The sequence below is a fragment of the Chrysemys picta genome, chromosome 4 (assembly GCF_011386835.1).
Source record: "Chrysemys picta bellii isolate R12L10 chromosome 4, ASM1138683v2, whole genome shotgun sequence".
Lineage (NCBI taxonomy): Eukaryota > Metazoa > Chordata > Testudines > Emydidae > Chrysemys > Chrysemys picta.
In genome coordinates, this window is record NC_088794.1 from 18,699,370 (window position 1) to 18,719,193 (window position 19,824).

Genomic DNA, 19,824 nt, shown 5'->3' on the forward strand with positions numbered 1-19,824 from the left:
AATACTGTCCCTTTAAATTCTTTCAAACTAAGACTAACCCAGGGTGCTCTCTGTTCCATTTTAATTTCCTCTGTGAAGTGTAAACTTGGTAATAAGCAGTTTCAGGAAGTTTCTCCTAGTTTCAGGAAGAGCTATCCAACATTAAGAAGTAGATTCAAATGGCTTCCTATAAAAATTAAAATTGTCCCTGGAGATTAAATAGGAAAACTCAAGAGAACAAGAATACGGTCATGGATGTCTATAAAGGGGCAATGAATGCAGCATCTCAAATGTTCCTGAGAGCTTCTTGTCATTGTGAACACCTTGCAAGTCAAATCCCTTACCGTGAAGTAGAACTGCTCCGTCTCCTGCTGATTGGCCCGTCTCTTGGCAATGCTTGGCTTGCTCATGAAAGTTTCAGAGACTGTGGATTTGACGGATTCCATGGAGTTGCTGTACTGGAAGCAGTCAGAGACATCAAAGTCCTCAATTGTGACTATGTCTTGGATAGTCTGCAGTGTGGCTTCCATAGTTTTCTTAACCTGCCTCAGCAAGGACAAAGAGGAGTTAAAATAAATAAATAAAGATGAGAATCAGCAGGTGAAAAACAGGGGATCAGTGTCCCAGAACATTTTATTAATAAACTGATATGACTGCCTTTGAGTCCTATGGGCCGTAACCACAGTACAAGCTCTGCTAATTAACAGAGCACAGTCCACGTAAACAACCGGCTAGCAGCAAAATAAATCTGCATTGCTGTATGCTGTACAAACCCTGCGGTAAGGAAAAGGTTATTCCAGTGCCCTGGTGCGGGGGAAATAGGGGAATCTGCCCATATAGCAAAGAGAAGTGTTGGGGGGAATCGTGGAAGGCTCAGAATCATTTTATTCCTGTCACTTGGGGCTTCAAAACAAAAAAACACACTGCATTAAAATAAGACCTCCTTGTAATTTGCCAAGTCTTTTACTGAAGGTGTCTTCCTTGCTTGGGGCCTATAAAGGGACCGCACAAACAGGATGATAAATTGCAGGGGGGTTGGAGGTGTGCATTGGATATTCTGAGGGGCTCCCCATGCAATGCCATCCATTTAATCCTTTCAGGTCAAAGAGACTGAGAAGGATACTAGACCTTGATGGGATGAATGCTTAGGGCGAGGGAGGGAGGGAAAGAGGCAGCACAGAAAAGGGGGAGCGCCTCACTGTGCTGATATGATCCAAAGGCTGATTTCCCCCATCTCCTTTTCAAAAGAGATTCACTTTATCTTTAAAAAAAACCCAGCACTGTTCGATTCCTCCCTGCCTTGCACGGTCATCTACATCTGTGCACAGTGAACAAACAGACCTCAGGCAGCGAAGGAGTAGGTGCCAAATGTGTAGCCACCCAACTTGGCAAGAGCCGAATTGCTATTTACAACAGGTACCAAAACCTGCCCTTCTACACAGGCACAACAAATGTAACCAATTCACCACAAACACCCCACAGTAAGGACTGAAGGAATCTCACTCTTCCTCCATTTTTTTCATACCTACCCATTTCCCATCTGCTGGCATTTAAGTGTCACTGTCTGAAATAGCAGACAATGGAAGGAGAAAAGATATACTTCATTTACAGAATCTGATAGCGAGGTATGTGACTTATTGATCACAAGCACTGAAACCTGATGGTGTGTTCTTCCGCAATGAAATCAGCTTAGTACCATTACTTAATTCCTGTCCGCCCCGCGCCATCTATACCCAAATGGAACAGGAGATGGACTTGAATATCAGAAAGTAATACCTGATTATAATTTCTAGTTTTTTTAAGTAACTGAAAATAGGTATTTCAAGTACCATCTTTTTTTTCCTGATTAAGAGTATAGTATCAATGTTGCACACACAAATCTAATAACTGCCATGTAAACACTTTATTCTCTAGTATCTTATTCTTTAGATTGCAAAACTTAAAATACGAATTAAAAAACCCACTAATGCAAAGGTACAGATGTGCAATCTTATTTGTCTGTTTTTAATCTATGCACAGATTTTAAACACATTTAAAGACTTCTGTGGCCAGACAAGTAAACAAGGGACTGAGACTTTAAAAAAAACAGCAGCAGCAAATGCTTCTATATTTGTAGAAAAGAGCGAAGACATTCTCCAATATAGACTAGCATCTTGTTTCACATGGGAGAAATATTCCAGTACCTGCCAGCAAATATTAGTAAAACTAGGCTGAATACAAAGAAACATGTTGAACAGTAGCTGTAAGGGATAAATTTGTAGTATAGATTTGTTTTATAAACCGTGAGAAGAAAGAACTGTATTAAATCAGAGTCTATTGTTTACCTGAGAGCTAAACATTCAAGTGAAACAAAAATTAGGACTTGCTTGAGGTTTATTATTATTTTTTTTTTAAAACAAGATAGATCATTGATCCTTTGCTATTCAGGTGTGGCTTCCTGAGACATGGCCACGCCTAGCAATTCAGATTGAGAAAAAGGATAACACTGGATTTGTTTTTGAAATTTCTGCCCCATGCAAAGCTGCTGGGAAGGAAAGTCAGGGATACAGACTAAAACACTGAAGCCCTCTGCTGCCCTCCTTCCACATCTTCCTACACAGGTCAGCGCACGCAGGCTTATTAAGATGAGGTACTCCCTTGTCCCTGGGCGGTGTGAAGATTCTAATATTGCAAATGCTGCAAGCCGTTTTTTGGTTGGTTTGTTAGCTCACCTCTTCGTTTTCAATCTTGAGCGTAGATAATCTAGACTGCAGCTGCTGGCATCTCTGCACCAACTCACTCTGGACTGGCTGCTGGGCACACAGTTGTGACACCTGCAAAAAAGAAGCCCCCTTGATAGAGCCACAGTACATTCAATACCCAAGAAAATCATAATTATTGTGTTACGGTATTAAACAGTCCAACAATAGTGATCGTTTTAGTGCTTGAGAAGTCTCTGAATTTAAGCCAAAACAAATCAAAGCTAAGCCCCATGTTTTACTGAATTACAATCCCCTGCCCCTAAAGTCAAACAAAATAGGAGAGAGAGAAAGAAAAAAGACAAGGAAGAATTGAGTAAGAGAAACAAGAGTCACTTTCAATGAGCTAATCCTGAAACATCTGACTTGCACTAGAGACCACAGGCTGAACAGAACCCAGAGACTTCAATGGGATCTATGTCAGCTTATGGCAGGGAAGAATTTGGTCCAACAAGTCAAGTACTTTGTGAAGGGGAAAAGCAGGCTTTTGGCTTGTCCACTTGGGGTATCTATTATTCCCCATGGCTACAGGAAGGATTACACCTGTTTGCTATGTGACTGCTGGGCAAGCACCTTTTTACATAAACACTGGGCTCACTCAGTACTGGTGAGAATGCTCACGTTTCACAGCACACAGCAACCATGCGCTTTGGTAAGAATAAACTGCTGATATCATGGCAGAAAGCTACAATCCGTTAAGGCTCAAGTTGCCAACCAAGCTTCCCCCCCCCCACACACACACAAAGTAAATTTCATACATACAAGAACCACCCCAACAATCCTAGGAGAGCTATACAAACCTTCCTACAGACATAACACATCAAGTCAGCGGGACATCAGCAAGTCTCATGACTAGGGATATGTTGGGGGGATGAATATGTGGGACTAGAAGCCGAGTTGGCTGGGTGGGAGCAGTCCTTTTTACTATCCTAGCGACACTAATCTGTGCATGAGTATAGAATAAAAAGGCCACTTTCCAACTCAGGGTTTTCACATGTTCCCTGCCCTCCATTCCACCACTTAAGAAGAAAGAGACAGACAGCCTTACGCTGTGTTTATGTGTCTAGGAATGAAAGAGCACACTGGCCATCAGGAAGCATCTCTCTAGCCTTTCCTCATGTTCGCTAGGATAATCCAGACATCCAGCCAACTGACCTAAGTTGTTACACTGCATGCAAATGCCATTTAGATTTGTGAGCTGGCTTCAGTTGGCTCCCAAACATGGCTCCCAGATATGCAGACACAACCGATAAAGCTGCCGAGCAATACATTTTCATTGCCAAAAATGAAAATCCTTCGACTGCCCTTGTGTCACCATAAAATGTGTGAAGCACCACAAACCATTTGTGCTCCAGGACTACACAATCAAATGCGTCATAAAACTACATATTAAATTGCTTGTCTTTCTATTTTTCTTCAGACAGTGGCAGGGCTCTAGGAATCAGTTTAGGTAGCAAAGGTTAATGACTCTGAATACTGGCTACTTTCTGCAGCGTAGATTTTCTTCCAATTAGCTCCTCTAATAAAAAGGGGCTCCATATAAGGGTACAATATTCTTCCACTGGAGTATTAGCAAGCAAGAGCTCTGCAATTCAGTCTTAGAAATGGGGTGTCAGAGGGGAGAGAAAGTGATCAAGTTGATATTTCAAGTTGATATCTCTGCCCTCTCTTGTTGCACCCTCCAAAAACCTATGTAACTGGAAAGCACCAGTGGTGTGTCTGTGCAAACAGCTGAGGGCAATGTGGCTGCAGAAGCAGAGCTGGGCTCTGTATGGGATGATTAAATCCTTCAGATGTTACTTCAGTCTTCTAATTTGAGAGTCCTTGTCTGGTAGAAGATGCATGGATGGGAAGAGAACAATGGTGTTTCTCCATCTTTAGGATCACAGCTATTTGGCTGCTTTCCTCTTCAGTTGGTTTCTTACTCAAAATGAGTCAATTGCAGGCTACAGAAATCCATGCCACGGCTTATATTTTCCTACTGTGTCCCTTTTCCAAGGCCTCCCCCTCAACTCCCAAGTGGGAATCAAACAGGTGGCCTTTTTGAGGAGGCTGCCGTAAGCGCAGTGTATGGATAGCTGAAGAAGCTGCTTATGGAAGTTGCATTGTCCACATCTCATCCTGAGTAGCAGTTTTCCCTCCCACCTATATACAAGACTCCACAGAGAGGTTACAGTCCATGTCACTTACAGGACAGTGTTGGCTAGGTAGGTAACAATACAGTCTCAAGGCCATTCTTCCACACTAACTCCAGCCCCGTGACCCAGAGTACACGCCCCTGAGCCCTAACAGCAGGGAAGTTTTGTTTTACTACAGATCTAATCCTTTCAATATAATTCAATGGGATGGAGATTTCTGTGTATGTTTACAGAGCTGGAGCAGAGGGAGATAAACTGACCATGTCACCCATGTGGGGCTGAAACTCAAACTTCATGGGCGGGCAGAAGACGTTGTTGTACATCTCCATGAGGCGCTGCTTGTCACTGTTGGCATCCAAGTTCTCCACTGCATTCTCAATGGCATCCAGGCCCTCATGCTTCGACTGTTCCAGGTTCAGCTCTGCAGACAGGAAAGTCCTGAGGGCTCTGTTGAGGCTGGCATGGTATCCCAGATCACAGCACTGCTGGAAAACAGACACCAGGCTATGTGAATAAAAAGGCTAAAACTGAATGGTCCCTGGGTAAGGACAAGCGTAGCAGAAAGCAAATCATGGGTACTAAGTGGTACTCTTATGATGGACACTGTCATCTCACCCCAAAGCAGAGGTCTTGACCACTTGTTCTCAGAGATCTCATGATCCATTGTGTAAGAAGAGGGCTGTTAAACACAAGACAGTCAAATTCCAACTCTGGTATTACAAACTGCCTCCCTAACATCCCCCTACAGTTTCAACTGGATACATTCGTCCTCGTTGACTGTTCTAAATTGTGCTGGAGTGTCGCTGTGTGCTGTTAAAAGCCTGCGACATTCCACCCCAGAAATGGATGATTTCAATAGTGGATTCCTATATATCCCTTACCGAGCTCACAGAGGCAATTGGCTGCTACTGGAAGCACTCTGAAATCCTTGGACAAGGGCACTCTATGCAAGTATTCTAAACCTACTGAGCACTATTTTTCACATTGATCTTGGAGGAGCGATAAGCTGGTGTCAGTTGAGCATGCAGACAACAGATCAGGACACACATTACAAATATTATTTTCAGGGGCTCATCTTAATATGCTTTCCACAGAGGCATTCCTAAAAATACCAGGAAGCCCAGTTTTCATAGACAGAGGATGTCTAAATTTTGCATTTAGCTGCTCAAATCACTACCTGGGCAAATGAGAGGGTATTAACACATCTAAATGGCACCTGGCTCAGAGGATCAATTTGTCGCATTTCTGGCCGTCATAGCTTACCCTGGGTAACTATGAGACAAAGGCCAAATGACTTCTGCCATGCTAGAAGGGCAACAGTGGCCCTCAAAATGCATGGCTGGGATGGTTTCATTGCTAGGGTGAGACAAAGTGAACAAAAAACCTTCAGGTAAAAAGATCACAGTCAAGCTTTTACTGGCTATTACTAACATTAGCATGACATCACTGGAAGCCAATCAATCAGGCAGGCTCATCTGCACCCAGCTTCCACAGCCAACTCTTAATATTTCATAAGGAAGAGAAGCTCTTTTCATTACTTGATCAGAAAGCCTGAATTTTACAGATATGTAATAAATAGAGCTAGAGAAATGTCCATCTTCCAGGAACTGCAAGTGAAATTAAATATGCGAGGAGAATATCCAAGAAGAAAGAGCCCATCTGCTTGATTGCTATGCTGCTCTGTAAGCAAAAATCACAGCATCTCCTCCTCCTCCCCCATCATTTGGGTCTCATCACTGTCCTATTGTAAGTAAATGCCTTCAAAAAGAGAAAGACACCCAGACCCTGCCCCTCCCCTGCTTTTTACAAGACTTCTGCCACAGAATGCTACTACATGCCCGGGTATTGTGCCAATGGACTTTAGCAGGTGTGGCGCTCTTGTAAAGGAACAACAGTCGCTGGCTTAACTGGAGACAGAATTAAAGGACATTAAATTCAATCAGGAAGAACAAAAACCCCAAGAACAAAAACAAAAGCTGCTTGATGGAGCATTTGCACGTGCGGGGACATTCTCTGGTAAAGAGCCATTCAAGCTATTGCTGCTCCACAGGCACATTAAAATTCCATGTCCCATGCAGCAAAATTTGAGAGAAGTCAGATTCAGTTGGACCAACAGTCCAATGGGGAGGATCTGCTCAGACTGTTTACAGAGACTAATGCTCATTTTGCTTAAAATGTGGGTCAATCTACCACAGAGCCTAGACAACTGACAAGTTCATCTCCAGTGCTGGTGCCCATTTCTCAAACTACACCAAGGTACATGTGCATCTGAGAGGACGGCTGAGCTTATGTCAAAAGGATTCATTCATGAGATAGGAGAGTAAAATAAGATTTAATATTTCATAGCCCACCTCCAGGAGAAACCAGGAAGATTAGATTAAGACAGCAACTTCTTTCAGCTTTCCTTTATAGAAGCTGGTGGCTGAGAACATTTTCAGTCCTCTCTGTCACTAACATTTTAGAGGGTCCAGCATATCATATTTATAAGTGTGTCAGTCTCACTGGCCTTTTCTGGGTTACATAAATGTTTGATGGAAACATTCTCCAAGGAAATCAATTTTTTATAAGAATTTAATGATAGCTCATCCAAATTCATTTCTCAACATGACAGCTGATTAACCCTTTGCCAGCAAGTAGCCTTTAAACAAACCCAGAATACAAAGTAGAGGAAAATAACTGTTTTAAAACTCAAGTTTCTGTTTCTTTTTTGGGCGGGGGGGGGGAATGGAGGGAGCTTGTGTTATTTTGGGGTGGGATGCAAGGGAAAAGGAAAGGGAAAAGGAAAGCTTGAGCTCTTGTTGGGACAGCAGAAATCTGTTTATTCCCAGGATTGCAAAGGCACCCTAAAAGCAGAGTGCCAGACACACTCACTCACACATCCCCTGACTTCATTCCTTTTTCAGCCTTAGTGGTCCACTGGCTTTTTTGAGAGAAAATACAGATTGCAGAAGGGTCTCAAAGGTGGCTCAAAACGGACTTCTCTCTTAAGATCAATTTTTCTATTAGTGCAATAATTTCATTAACACAAGGATCTGCCTCAGTCACCAGAGTCGGGAAACAGAACCAGTGACGAATGTCTGGGACAACACACTGTTCTTAACTCACCACTATTTCCATTGAGGATACTGTAGGTGTTTCAGGGTTGGTTTTCAGATCCTGTTTGTATTTAAATCAGACCCTCAATTATACCTCAACAGGGTTTTACCATTGGTAGGTTTAAGTGTCTTATTAATAGTTGCCATTTACAAGTGTCATTGTTAGACTGGGAGTACACTTAGCTCTATTTCCAGCTTTGTCACTGATTCACTGAGTGAACCATCAAGTCCCTTTACCTGTGTGACTGTTTCCCCCTCTGAAAAAAATTGAGCTGACAGTGCTTACCAGTCCTTGTAATGCACTGGGGGGGGGGGGGAAGAGATCTACAGATAAATGCTCTATACACTCTTAAGTATGCACTTTGCACAGTTAATCAAGTGGCTAAAGGGTTAACTATGTCATTGTGCATGAACATGGCCAGAACTGTAGCCATGTGACCTACTGTGGTCTGTCAAGGAACGGTAAAAAAGAATTAAGCATTTCTGAAACTTTTGTTCTTCCTTGCACCTGTGTATAGTCTGGAGACAGCTGTACCAGCAGAGCAGCCAGACAAGTCCTGCCGGCTAAACCGCTATAAACTCCTTGGGATCTCCTTGGTGTTTAAAGGAGAGTTAAGGATTTATCAAGGAAATCTAAGTGGATTCTGTGAGATTTTTCACTACACATACCTCATAGGAAGCATATTAAGAACTAGCAGTCTGTTGGCTGAGTGCTTTACAATAATTTGTTATAAACTAGAACTGGAAGTTTCAAAAGGAATTTGAGAATATTAGGTGTTCAAATCCCATTGGACTTCAATGGGAACTGGGTGTCCAACTCCCTTAACCTCCTTTAGAACACCCAGAAAGTAGTAATTTTCTATAAAGTCAAGAAGCTGTAATACAAATCCAAGTCAATTTTTTTTTTTTTTTTAAATATGTCAGGTACAAATCCCTCAAAAGACAGGGGTTATAGTGGAAATGTTGGATGTCCCACCGATACAACAGCATTGCCATGATGCATCACACAGCACGACAGCCCTCCTTTTAATAGTTACAGCTGCACCTCCAAATAAAAAAAGATTTTAAAAGGTCTTAGTATAGAGAGTCTTGATCTGCAGAGGAAAGAGCAATAAGAATCTCAAATACTTGAACCTTGCAACACACTGAGCATGGCTAGTCTGACTTTACAACTGGCTGAATAATGACCAGTGGAGAGTGATCAGAGATGAGGAATTAATTCTCTTGTTCAAACCCCCACCTCACCCGCTGCACCCACCCACATAGCTTCCTCCAAACAACTTCCCCCATGGCTCAGCAAAGATGGCTTTAACCTCAATTACAGGGAAATATTAGGGTTGTCATCAAGAAATGGAACAAAGTGGGATCCAATAGCAATCAATGACTGGATGAGCAGAACTAATTCAATGCAGCTCATGCCTGTGAGGTGGGGCGGGGCACTCACACTAGAGGAAAACATTATCAACACTAGCTCTGAAAGACTGGGACCAGTTTTACATTACCTTACTACATCACTCGGGTGAAAAATCCGCACCCGAGCGAGGTAGTTATATCGACCTAACCTCCCCTCCCCCCCTTCGTAGATAGCACTGACACAGCTACTGCCTCTCCGTAGATTAATTACACTGACAGGAGCAGCTCCCCCATCGGCATAAGAGCATCTTTGCTGCAGCTGCACCACTGTAGCGCCATATGGGAAGACAAGCCCTGGATCATCTCAGACTCCCGAAGTGGCTTTTCTGAGGTTTCCAACAAGCGTGAATGTTAAGGTAGAGATGATAAAAGTAGCTGTTACTTATTCAGTGTATACCTTTAATAAAACAAAATTTAGCGCTAAGAGAAACATGCTAAATTGCCACTCCAGGAAACTGAGGTCTTCTGTTTAGCCGCAGAATGTGTACCACATAGGCAGATGCAGGGCAACTAGCCATACATACTGCTTTATGGTAATTTGCCCCAACCCTAAGCTTGATGGGACTCTTCTAGGGAACAGGAGAGTTCTCTTTCCATAGACCATTTCTTTCTTCCCCCTTTGCTGAGACTACCATTGAGCTAGGGGTGGGGGAATTAGTGGGACTGTTGGTGATACACACACCTTGCCACTGTGAACTGGCCTAACACAAATCTTATATTATGCAGTTCAAATAGCAGCAGTTGGAAACACGTTACGTCACTGGAGACCTGTGTGGATTTGAATCAGCGGGAGGTCCTGGATACAGGAGCATGGCTCTCTACATATCTCACTGAACATTCTATAAAGAGACACCATACATTTGAAAGTTAGACAATTAAAAAAAAAGTTAAAAGCAGTTTTGGGAGCTACATCTGCCTTTGAGTCCTTCTGCCAATTGTTTTATAGTTTTACAAACACATTTTCCTTTTTTACAAAAACCCATCTTTCAATTATAATCTTGGGGATTTGCTTAAAATAGTACGTATAAAAACAAACAAATGAAGCATTCCCTCTTTATAAAGATTTCTGTATTCTGTGCCCATTGTACAAACTTCCCTTCTTTTTAACACTCCCTTTGCCAAGCAACTGTTTAAGAAAAGCTTCCTTAACCCTTTTACTACTGACTATTGTACCTGGTACATTTCCCCAACGTACAGTGATCAGGGCCTGTTCTGCTCTTCAGGAAGACAACATTGCAGGCCATCATTGCAAAGGGGCTACAAAGGATGCTAGCACAAAAGGGGTTAAAGAAGGAGATGCACACAGTGGGGTTAATGGGAACGACATTCACCCAAGTAGCAGCGCACTTACATCAATGAGATCAGACAGGTCGTGGATGTAATACTTGAACACAGATGCATTGGTGGCTTCCAGAGCCAACAGATACTCATTTCTTGCCTTAATGGCCTTCAGTTTATTTTCAGTATATTTTGCTTGGCGCTGAAAAGAAACAAAAGAGTTCATTCAAAAAAAAGAAAAAAAACTTCTTGGTGGCAGAACAAACTGTGCCCTCAGAACAATTACACCTCATCTCAATGCTCATTTACCTTCATTTGGGAACTAATTTCATCTCACAAAATTCCAAGGCTTAATTTAGATCAACTCAGATTGTTAATCAGACAACCCTGCATTTAGGGCTTTACCTGCAGACAACCCACAAACGAAGAGTGAGTGGAGGGCGTGAAATGTTAGATGGTCTTACAACGTTATAAGGCGACTTAAAAACAAGATGTCATTTCAGTCGACCTCCAGACAGGCAAGTAGGGCCTGTTCTGCTCTTCAGGCAGACAACATTGCAGGCCATCATTGCAAAGGGGCTACAAAGGATGTTAAAGTATTTGATTGTTAAAGTATGTGGATCTGCTTAAGGAAAGAGGTAGGGATTAACATTTGCCCATGTTTGCTTGCGCGCCTCCAGATACCATGAGCCAGACCCTCAGCTGCTGCAACATCAGTTGCTAATGATCTGGCCCCATATCTTACTACCCCATTAACGTTGAAGAGAAGGCAATAACCTGCCCAAGAGCAACTTTAAGGAAGATATTGCTTACCTTCTAGCCTCACCTCTCTCCAAGTAAAGAGGCTTTGGCTCTTCAACATCTATGCATACTGAAGATAATTACAAAATTTGGCTGCTGGGCTATCCAGCCAAGTTAATGACAATGCTCACCTTTGCATTTCCTAACACTGCATCCTTAACCCTGCATTATAATGTAGTGTTTTGAATGTAAGCATCACTAACAGGAAACTTCTCAGCAGTCACTCTGGTGAATAATTGCAAAGCTCTCCTTCCATCACCATTTATTTCCTCAGTGTCACTGCTCATTTACCTTCTCCTTCATTTTCTCTATTTTCTTGACTGAGCTCCGTCGGACATGTTTCTCTTCAAACCTAACGTTGGAAGTTGAGTCAGGGGAGCGTGGGGTCTGTTTGTCCTCTTGCTTCACCGACTTCCCAATCTGTTTCTCTTCCTGTTTTTCTGCCTCTTTCAGCTTGCTCTGAGCACTGATGCTGTCCGCATTGTACATGTGGTAAGTCTTCATCACCTGCAAGAGAGATCATTGAGCAGTCACATAGCAGCATGGTTTTGTATGTTCTGAGAAGGATGAGCTTGTTGTACCCAAAGACAAACATGCTAGATGCTCACAGATTTTATGTACGCCTTCTCAATATGGAATATTTGCCTCAGTTTCAGCCTCCAATATATCTGCACTAATGAAACTGGAAAAGGCTGCACGAGTGCAAACCCTTGCCTATAGCTATCTACACCAGGTTTCTGCACACCAGTGGTTTGCCACTGACTGCTGAAACTGGGACAAAACCCAAGTATAGACTAGGCCCTAGGTGTGTAGAGATTTTATTCACTGGGGTGGGTGGGGAAATCAAACAGTGCTTTTATCTTTAAAACAAATTGATGTCATTCTACAGATCACAAACATTACTTCAAGAGGGCCAAAGTACCCTTCAAAATAAAAGGCAAAAAGGTAGAAGTTCCTTACTGAAACTGGTTTTAAACCGCTACCCATTATCCATGTTCTAATGGTGACAAAAACATCCTACCACAGAACAAGGACAAAGCATGTGCACTTATGAAATTGGGGTTCTCAGAATACTTCTGGAATCAAACTGGGTTATTATTCAGCTCTGATTTGGAGTGCTTTTTCCATAATGTAATTTTGGCCTCACTAAGATCCTTTTAGTAGAAGCCAATGGACTAACCTGTGAGGGGGAAAAAAACCAACAACCACCTATTTCTCTAAATTAGTTGCATGGTAAATTTTGGTATCCGCTTGGTTTTCAAAAGTTTTGAGCTATAGCCTCAAAACTAAATGAAACCAGTCACTGGGGATTCACAAATCTCATGCAGCCCTGTGTAAATCAGTGGCTTCCTCCCATTGGCTTCAGTGGGCATTGCCTGTCACTTCTCTGCATCAGCCCGAGATCCATATTTAAATAAACAACTTGAGGTTGACAGTTTGTTGTTTTTAAAATACCAAAAAACTAATAAAAGACCAGTTGATTCCCTTAACATAACCGAGGAGGGCTGTACCGCATTGGATAATTACCATATAGATGTATTTTCCTTAAAGTTTTCACTCCCATAGTTTGAGTTTGAGGCCCACAATCAGTCCCTTTGTACTATCTGCTGAGTGACCAACAACACAACACTGCTTGCTGAGGTCCTGTTGCTGGATCCAGTAGGAAAGGATGGTGTGAGAAAGGAATGGGCTCTAGGGAAGAGATGCACTGTAAAGTTCAGAGGGGAAGTGCTTTGAGTGTTTTGTAAAGAGAAACATTTGCATAAAAAATTACTGATAAAAATGTCATGCTAAAAATCTAGCTACTCAAACGCCACGTTGTATACATTATTCCAAGTACATCTGAAGATGTAGAGGAGAGACAGAAGCCTCTGATTTGATGTTTTGCCAGTGCCACATGTCATCATCATTTGGATAGTGGGATATGAATATGCATCTTTATAATGTAATAATGAGAGGTGCCTTTATTCATATTTCATACAGAAGCTCAATCGGCCCGAGGCTTCTAGTCTTGGAAAATAATTTGTACTGATGTTCTTTAGCAATGACAAAAGGAAGAATATGTTGCTATAGGCTTTTAGAGCACCTTAGTCTTTGTGGTCCTCTTGTAGTTAAAATTAGGATTATGCATCAATGGGACCTTCATCCCTCAAAAGGTTTCCAAGTGAGATACAAGGTCTGTGCATGCAAAGTCCTGATGGGCAAACCTCAGTCAGTTCAGATACAAATCTGAACCTCTTGGATCCACAACTTTAGCCTTTGCAAGTCTCCCAAGAAAACTGTCTTTTGAGAGTTTCAGGTATTTCCAGAGTTGGAACTTGGAAGGGCAGAAGTGCACAACGAATATGGAAACTAAGAAGATGGGGGGGAGGGGGGACCACGATATATTTTAGTTTCAGAGAACACCTGGATCTAGTTTTGTGTAAACCAGGAGAAGAGAGGAAAAAGGGCATAACATCTGAACTGGTTTATCCACACTCAATTAAAAATAACCTTGCAGTGGAAATAGGCACTGATGATAATAGGCTGATAAGTGGCCAGTAAAGGTTATCTGAGTACAGGGCCCAATATTGCAGTCCTGACTTCAGCCCAATTCCCTTTGGAAGCTATTTGGTTTTAAGATGCAAAGCCATTTATGCCCATTTCACCTTAGTCTGAACTTTAACATAAATTTCATTTAAGTGAGATATATGCTCTAGCCTCACTCAAAGATCAGTGAAGGTTCTCAGTTACCGAGAGAAGTTATACTTAAACATGAAAGAGCACATGAACAGTGTCAGTATTAACAGAGACCTTCTGAATAATTTACACACAGACTTTCAACTACAACATATGCCTAGACTAGAAAGCAGGCATTTATAGTAGCTGTAAACTGCACAGAAGTCTATTTTCCTCTATCGCTGGAAAGGGAGCTGGCAGGGAGAAAGAAAAAATTAATAAAAATCCAATTTTAATGAAATCCTGCTGACGATGCCTCTGTGCTTGCTCCATGTTTGGCAATGGGGTCAGTGCTGACTCACTATGGCCAGCTGGGGGTCAACACCACAGCCAAAGAACAGATTAATATGACAGCAGGACCAGGACATAAAATTCTAGGGAACAATTTAAAGAAAATAGATTCCTGAAGGCATATGCCAGAGATTCACAGGGTTTTTTTCCACTTCATGTTTGCATTGTGAATTTTCTTCATGGTATTGAAAATGAAGTATTGTTGCATTAAGCATCAGTCGTCTTACTGACTAAACTTCAAGGTAATATATTTACAAAACATGTGAAAGATTCAGAAACTTAAGAAATGGGAAGTGAAAAGACTGGTAAAATATCATTTCTTTTAGCAAAATCTGTCCCGGGAAATTAAAAAGCAGAATCAAGTTAATGGTGATCAGTTGTCTCAGATAGTAAATTCCCAAGGCTGGTGTACAAGATCTTAGAGTGAGGATGCAATTGCTACATCCACTTTCCCAACTTATATGGCTGCTAATCAGCAGGTAACCAGACCGGGATGGCATGTAACAGGCATACTGACAAGACATGAATTTTCAAAGGTATGATTGCTGCAGATCAGCAGGATCTCTGAGCACAATATTGCTGATGCCAATCCGTTAACCCTGAAGTTATTTCATCTGTAATAGGCAAGACTACTAATCTCACAGGATCCAACTACAGACACGAATGCTAAGGTGAGGCACTGGTTTCATGTAATGACTTAAGACCTATATTGTCAGTGCTGCACCTGAAGTGTGACATGTGGCCACAAAATGAATGGGATAAACAGTGACATGGCTGAATTTAAAACTAGACTGAACATAAAACTCTCCTCATTTGCTCTGTGAGAGAATCAACTGGTCTCATCAGATGTTTTAAGCTGATATAAAACATTATTTCAGGCCTAATTGATTTATAAGACAAACACCCACAAGTGCTGCTCATGTCAATGGACTCAAAGAATTCATTTGCACAAGGTTGCATGAAAACTGAATCCCAATGAATGGTTCATCTAGTTTCAAGACCGTTGCTCATCACTTCTGCAAACTGGGCAGCTGATCAGAAACTTCCTTACAGCCAGTTTAGACAAGCTGTTTTTTCCTGGTTAGTCCACCGATTCCCATAAAAGTTATTTAGTAAGGGCAGTTACAGTGGAGAAAAGGCAATTGCAACAGAACTGAACACTACACCATTTTGAATGAAAGTTCTATAGAATTCTGTGTTCTCTCTCTCTCTCTCTCTCACACACACACACACACACACACACACACCCCTCCGCCCCCTCCTCCCCATTTGCTATCTCTAATTTCTATGAATAGATGAAATCTAAAGGAAACGGGGCAGTGAGTTTGTTCCGATTTACTTGAAATTTGAAGTGATTGTTGTCCGTTAGGCAGAGAGTAGCAAGAGTAGTTCATATGCAAAGGCATTTCTAGAAGTCCCAACTACAACTGCTCTCCCTTGCCCAACCAGTCAACATCCTAAACCAAATTAAGTCCTAGTACAAACGGGTACAACCTCACTAGAATCAATAGAGCAGTATCAGATATGCATCTGGACCCAAGAAGTTAACATTCTCATTCACTCATTTTGCTAGTGGCATGTTATTCATGGCAGAAACTACAAGAAACTTGAATGGCTGGTGATTAAGTTTGATCCACTTAGAAAGAGAGCTACTTTATAGTATGGTTGGGGTGGGGGTTCCTCTCTTTGTAATTTGAAAAGAATATTCAGAAAAGGGATGATCTGAAATTTTAAAAAGAAAGAATGAATTTCCAGTCTCTGCCAGGGCTACAAAGGTTATTCATGCGCTAATAAAATGTTCATTGGGGTGCTTAGGGAAAACTGAAAGGATTTTTCCCAATGAGTACTTTAAGATCACTTCCTTCAATACCTGGCTCAATGACTTGTGAGAAACTGGTGTCCTGAACACACACATATTGGTACATAAGTTCCTCTGAGTCGTTATCTTATCATCTGAAGTGCTGTGTATACTTAGTGCAATTTAAGTTAAACAAAATACTTGAAGAGACAAGCGTCTGGAGGCAGGTACCTTTTCTGCTGTAGGAGCCCTTACCCATACATAATACAGGAGAGAGAAACACAAATGAAGCCTAGATTAGGCCAGCAAATAAGAGGCCATTCCTATGGCAGGCAAACCAGACAACGTGACCTGATTTCCTAATTTACAGAGCCACATTTATTCTTAGCATAACTCCACTGCCAGCAACAAGAAAAACCTGCAAATATCCCTGCTACACAAAGCAATGCTGGACATCTAACACCATTCAAGACTATGTCATGCAACCACTGTTAGAAAAATCTGCATGGAATGGCCATGAATTCTATCACACTGCTACTTAACAGTCATTGCTTGGAGTTGCCTTTAAGCAATATAAAATGTCTTCCCCAGGGATAAATTTGCTGATTCAGTAATACTAACTGCTCCCAGGGGAGAGCAGGGGTGAGATAAACCCAAAACACCACTCACTCTCCTGCATGGCAACGCAGAGCAAAACTATTAAATTATCAGGCCAGTATAGTATCAAAATTGCCATGAATCAGCAGCTGTGTTTCTGTGGTTAAAAATGCCATCCTAACTGTTCCAGCACCAAGAGCTCTGGCATGTGCTGAATTCTTTTTTTTTTTTTCTTCCCTTCCTGAACTCTCCTGCTTTCTCAAAGATTAGCCCAAATATTTGGCTTTAACACTCCAATGCTGAACTCTCTCCTTTGGGGTTTTGCTGGTATATATAATTTCAGAGAAACACCCCTCCCTACTGTAATGTTAGCGGTTAATACCCAAGCTCCACCCTAGGGTCAATGTGTTCTGACTTTCAAACACATTTCTGAAGCGTCTTTTCAGGAGAAGAGGGGTAAGGAAAGAATTTACACCACAACATATCAGCAACCCAGCTCATTAGGCAAAAAACAAAGTGTTCCGTCCAACAACCCCACAGAAAAAATGTTTGCAGGGCATGTTTCTAAAATAGAAGCAATTCACTAACAGATGATGAAAGGACAGATTTAATCAACAGCAAACGTATTTCATTCAGCTGCACAAGGAGGAAAGCCCCCGAACAGCATGCGAGCTTTATGAACATATTTCTTCTCCTTCCCCAGACAATGCCTCTTCCTTTGAGTTTGTGCTGGATACACTGCCGAACGGAAAGGACAGATGGTGGCTGTCTTCCTGGTGTCACTTGTTTTTCTGGAACACAGGAGGACCACATGTACACGGTGGTCTTTTCCACTGAAATTACACAGCTTTTTTCTGCAGCAAGCTTATTTTTCCTCAAGTCAGCCACATACAATCACATACAAAGAATATCTTAAAGAAAATTGCTTTTATTGTGCTACAGATTGAAGTTACTGATCCACATACAATCACAGTGCCTGTCTGACTCATGTAGAAGAAAGATACCCTCTTAAATACTTTAGGGCAGTTGGGGTTCTTTTAAATGTTTGTTATCCCTTGTTCTCCCTCCTTTAGAAATGCCTCTGTAGCTGGTAGCAGGCACAAATTAAGGCAGGATCTTTGGGAACTGGGTCCAGCAATCAGAATGACCTCAATGCAGCACTGAATCATCAAGAAATGGTGAAACTGCTGGAAAAAGGAACTGAATGGACATGTTACCCCACAAAAATGGGGTTTGATTTGGGGGGGGAGGATCAGTAACTTCAATCTGTAGCACAATAAAAGCAATTTTCTTTAAGATATTCTTTCAATAGCACCTCAAACCCATCAGGTTGAAAATTATATAAAGATGGAATGGGGGATAAATGTTGGAGAAATTGTGATTAATGAGGAGATTTTATGTATATAGGATGATGTCCAGTCATTGAAGAGTACAGTACCGGGATGTAATTTTAACCAAATATCAGAAATTATTGGATATTTGTTACCAAATGATCCTTAGGTAAAACCTCCTGGGGCTTCCTAGAGGAAATGGTCAGACAAGGAGGGGAAAAAAAAGGTTTATCTCATCTGCTAGTAGCTGCTCAGATACTGATAACCTCTGTTTAACCACAGAGAAATGGTTAATACCCAGCAAACTAGATAAAGGACAAATAGGTACTTATATGTTTGGTTATCATTTATTTAATACTCCAGATACATTCACCTGCAAAAACCCAGATCATCTGTCAATTATTTTTTTGGAACATCAACATTTGATAGACACGGATGGTCTGTTAAATGTGTAATCAGAGAATTCACTAATTTTAATAAAATCACTAGAAATGACACGTCCTGGGTAGTGTGAAGATGATACTGTGTAATATGGTAACACCCTGTTAGAGAGATCCAATAATTACATTACTGTATAATGTTTCTCTAAACAAAAGCTCACTGTGGTAATAATTGCATTGTCTCGGATATCTACATGGCTAGGATTTGTAAACCTGTTAAAACTTCCTAAATAAAGACAGTTTAAAACAACAAAATGAAAGAAATGGGAAACTATCAAGGCAGAACGGGGCTCCACATGAGAAACGTAAAGATGTTAGGATGAAAGGGTCAAGAAGAAAACGTCTGCACGGTGAGAGAAAAGCAATGATTCTGGTATTCGGATGAAAATCTGTGATAAGACTTTCTAAAGTTGGGGGGGTCCTCATTTAAATACTTACTCACCTATGATGGGGTGTCTATCCCATACAAAGTCTGCCTGGGTAAAAAGGGATAATTACCCCATGACAGGCTGCAGGTGGAGGAGAGTTGGGGCTGATAAGGCCCAACACCTGATGAACCCAGCTGAGGGAGGAGCTGGGCTAGGCATAAAGGAAGGAAATTGGTGTTAAGAGAGGGCTGAAGGGAAGAATGCTACCCTCACTCCCTAAAGTGGAGGGGAGTTGGCAATAGGTCAGGAGGAGTTTATGGGGAGGGGTGAGCCCTAAGATCCTGCCTTGGAATACAGACTCTGGCAAGAACCCGCCAAGGGGTGAAACAGCCACAAGGAGCACAGGAAGCTCCAAGAGTAACCCAGAGGGGGGCCTGAAGATAGGGAAGAGCCCAGGGAAACAGCAACAAGTCTGGAGCTTGAGCAGATGGTGGTTGCTGGGCACAGGGTCCGTGGGCTGAGTCGTGGAAGGACCCAGGTTCCCCGACTGGCAGCTGGGCAAGTGGCACAGACTGGGTAGTGGATCAGAAGACTGCCGGAGTGTCCAGTGGGACTTTGATCCCAGAAGGGGAGGACTACAGCGACTTGGCCGGATGGAAGACCCTAAGTGATGAAAAGGGAGTAACCTGACTCCAGAGAGATACAGCGCGAGACTCCGGGCGGAGAAACCAAAGAAGGGGGCGTCAGATTGGTTGGGAGCTAATCCCCAGGTTGACCAGAGCTTTGAGTCGTGAACTGTATGACACCACCCCTGCCCAATAGCAGCCAGTACTTGACTT

The 19,824-nt window shown here is 42.1% G+C and overlaps 1 protein-coding gene across 10 annotated transcripts in view; it reads right to left on the bottom strand.

Annotated features, from left to right (window-relative positions):
- SRGAP2 (SLIT-ROBO Rho GTPase activating protein 2) overlaps positions 1-19,824 on the bottom strand; it is a 202,064-nt gene that overhangs the window by 48,821 nt on the left and 133,419 nt on the right. For 8 of the 10 annotated variants that reach the window (XM_042848989.2, XM_042848991.2, XM_024109330.3 and 5 more), the window contains 5 exons: positions 11,734-11,949; positions 10,715-10,843; positions 5,116-5,340; positions 2,691-2,792; positions 324-521 (listed from right to left, as the gene is read on the bottom strand). In XM_042848989.2, the coding sequence (XP_042704923.2) occupies positions 324-521; positions 2,691-2,792; positions 5,116-5,340; positions 10,715-10,843; positions 11,734-11,949 (870 nt within the window). The remainder of the gene's footprint in view (positions 1-323; positions 522-2,690; positions 2,793-5,115; positions 5,341-10,714; positions 10,844-11,733; positions 11,950-19,824) is intronic. The other 2 variants (XM_065594599.1, XM_005306441.4) reach the window with 1 other exon arrangement.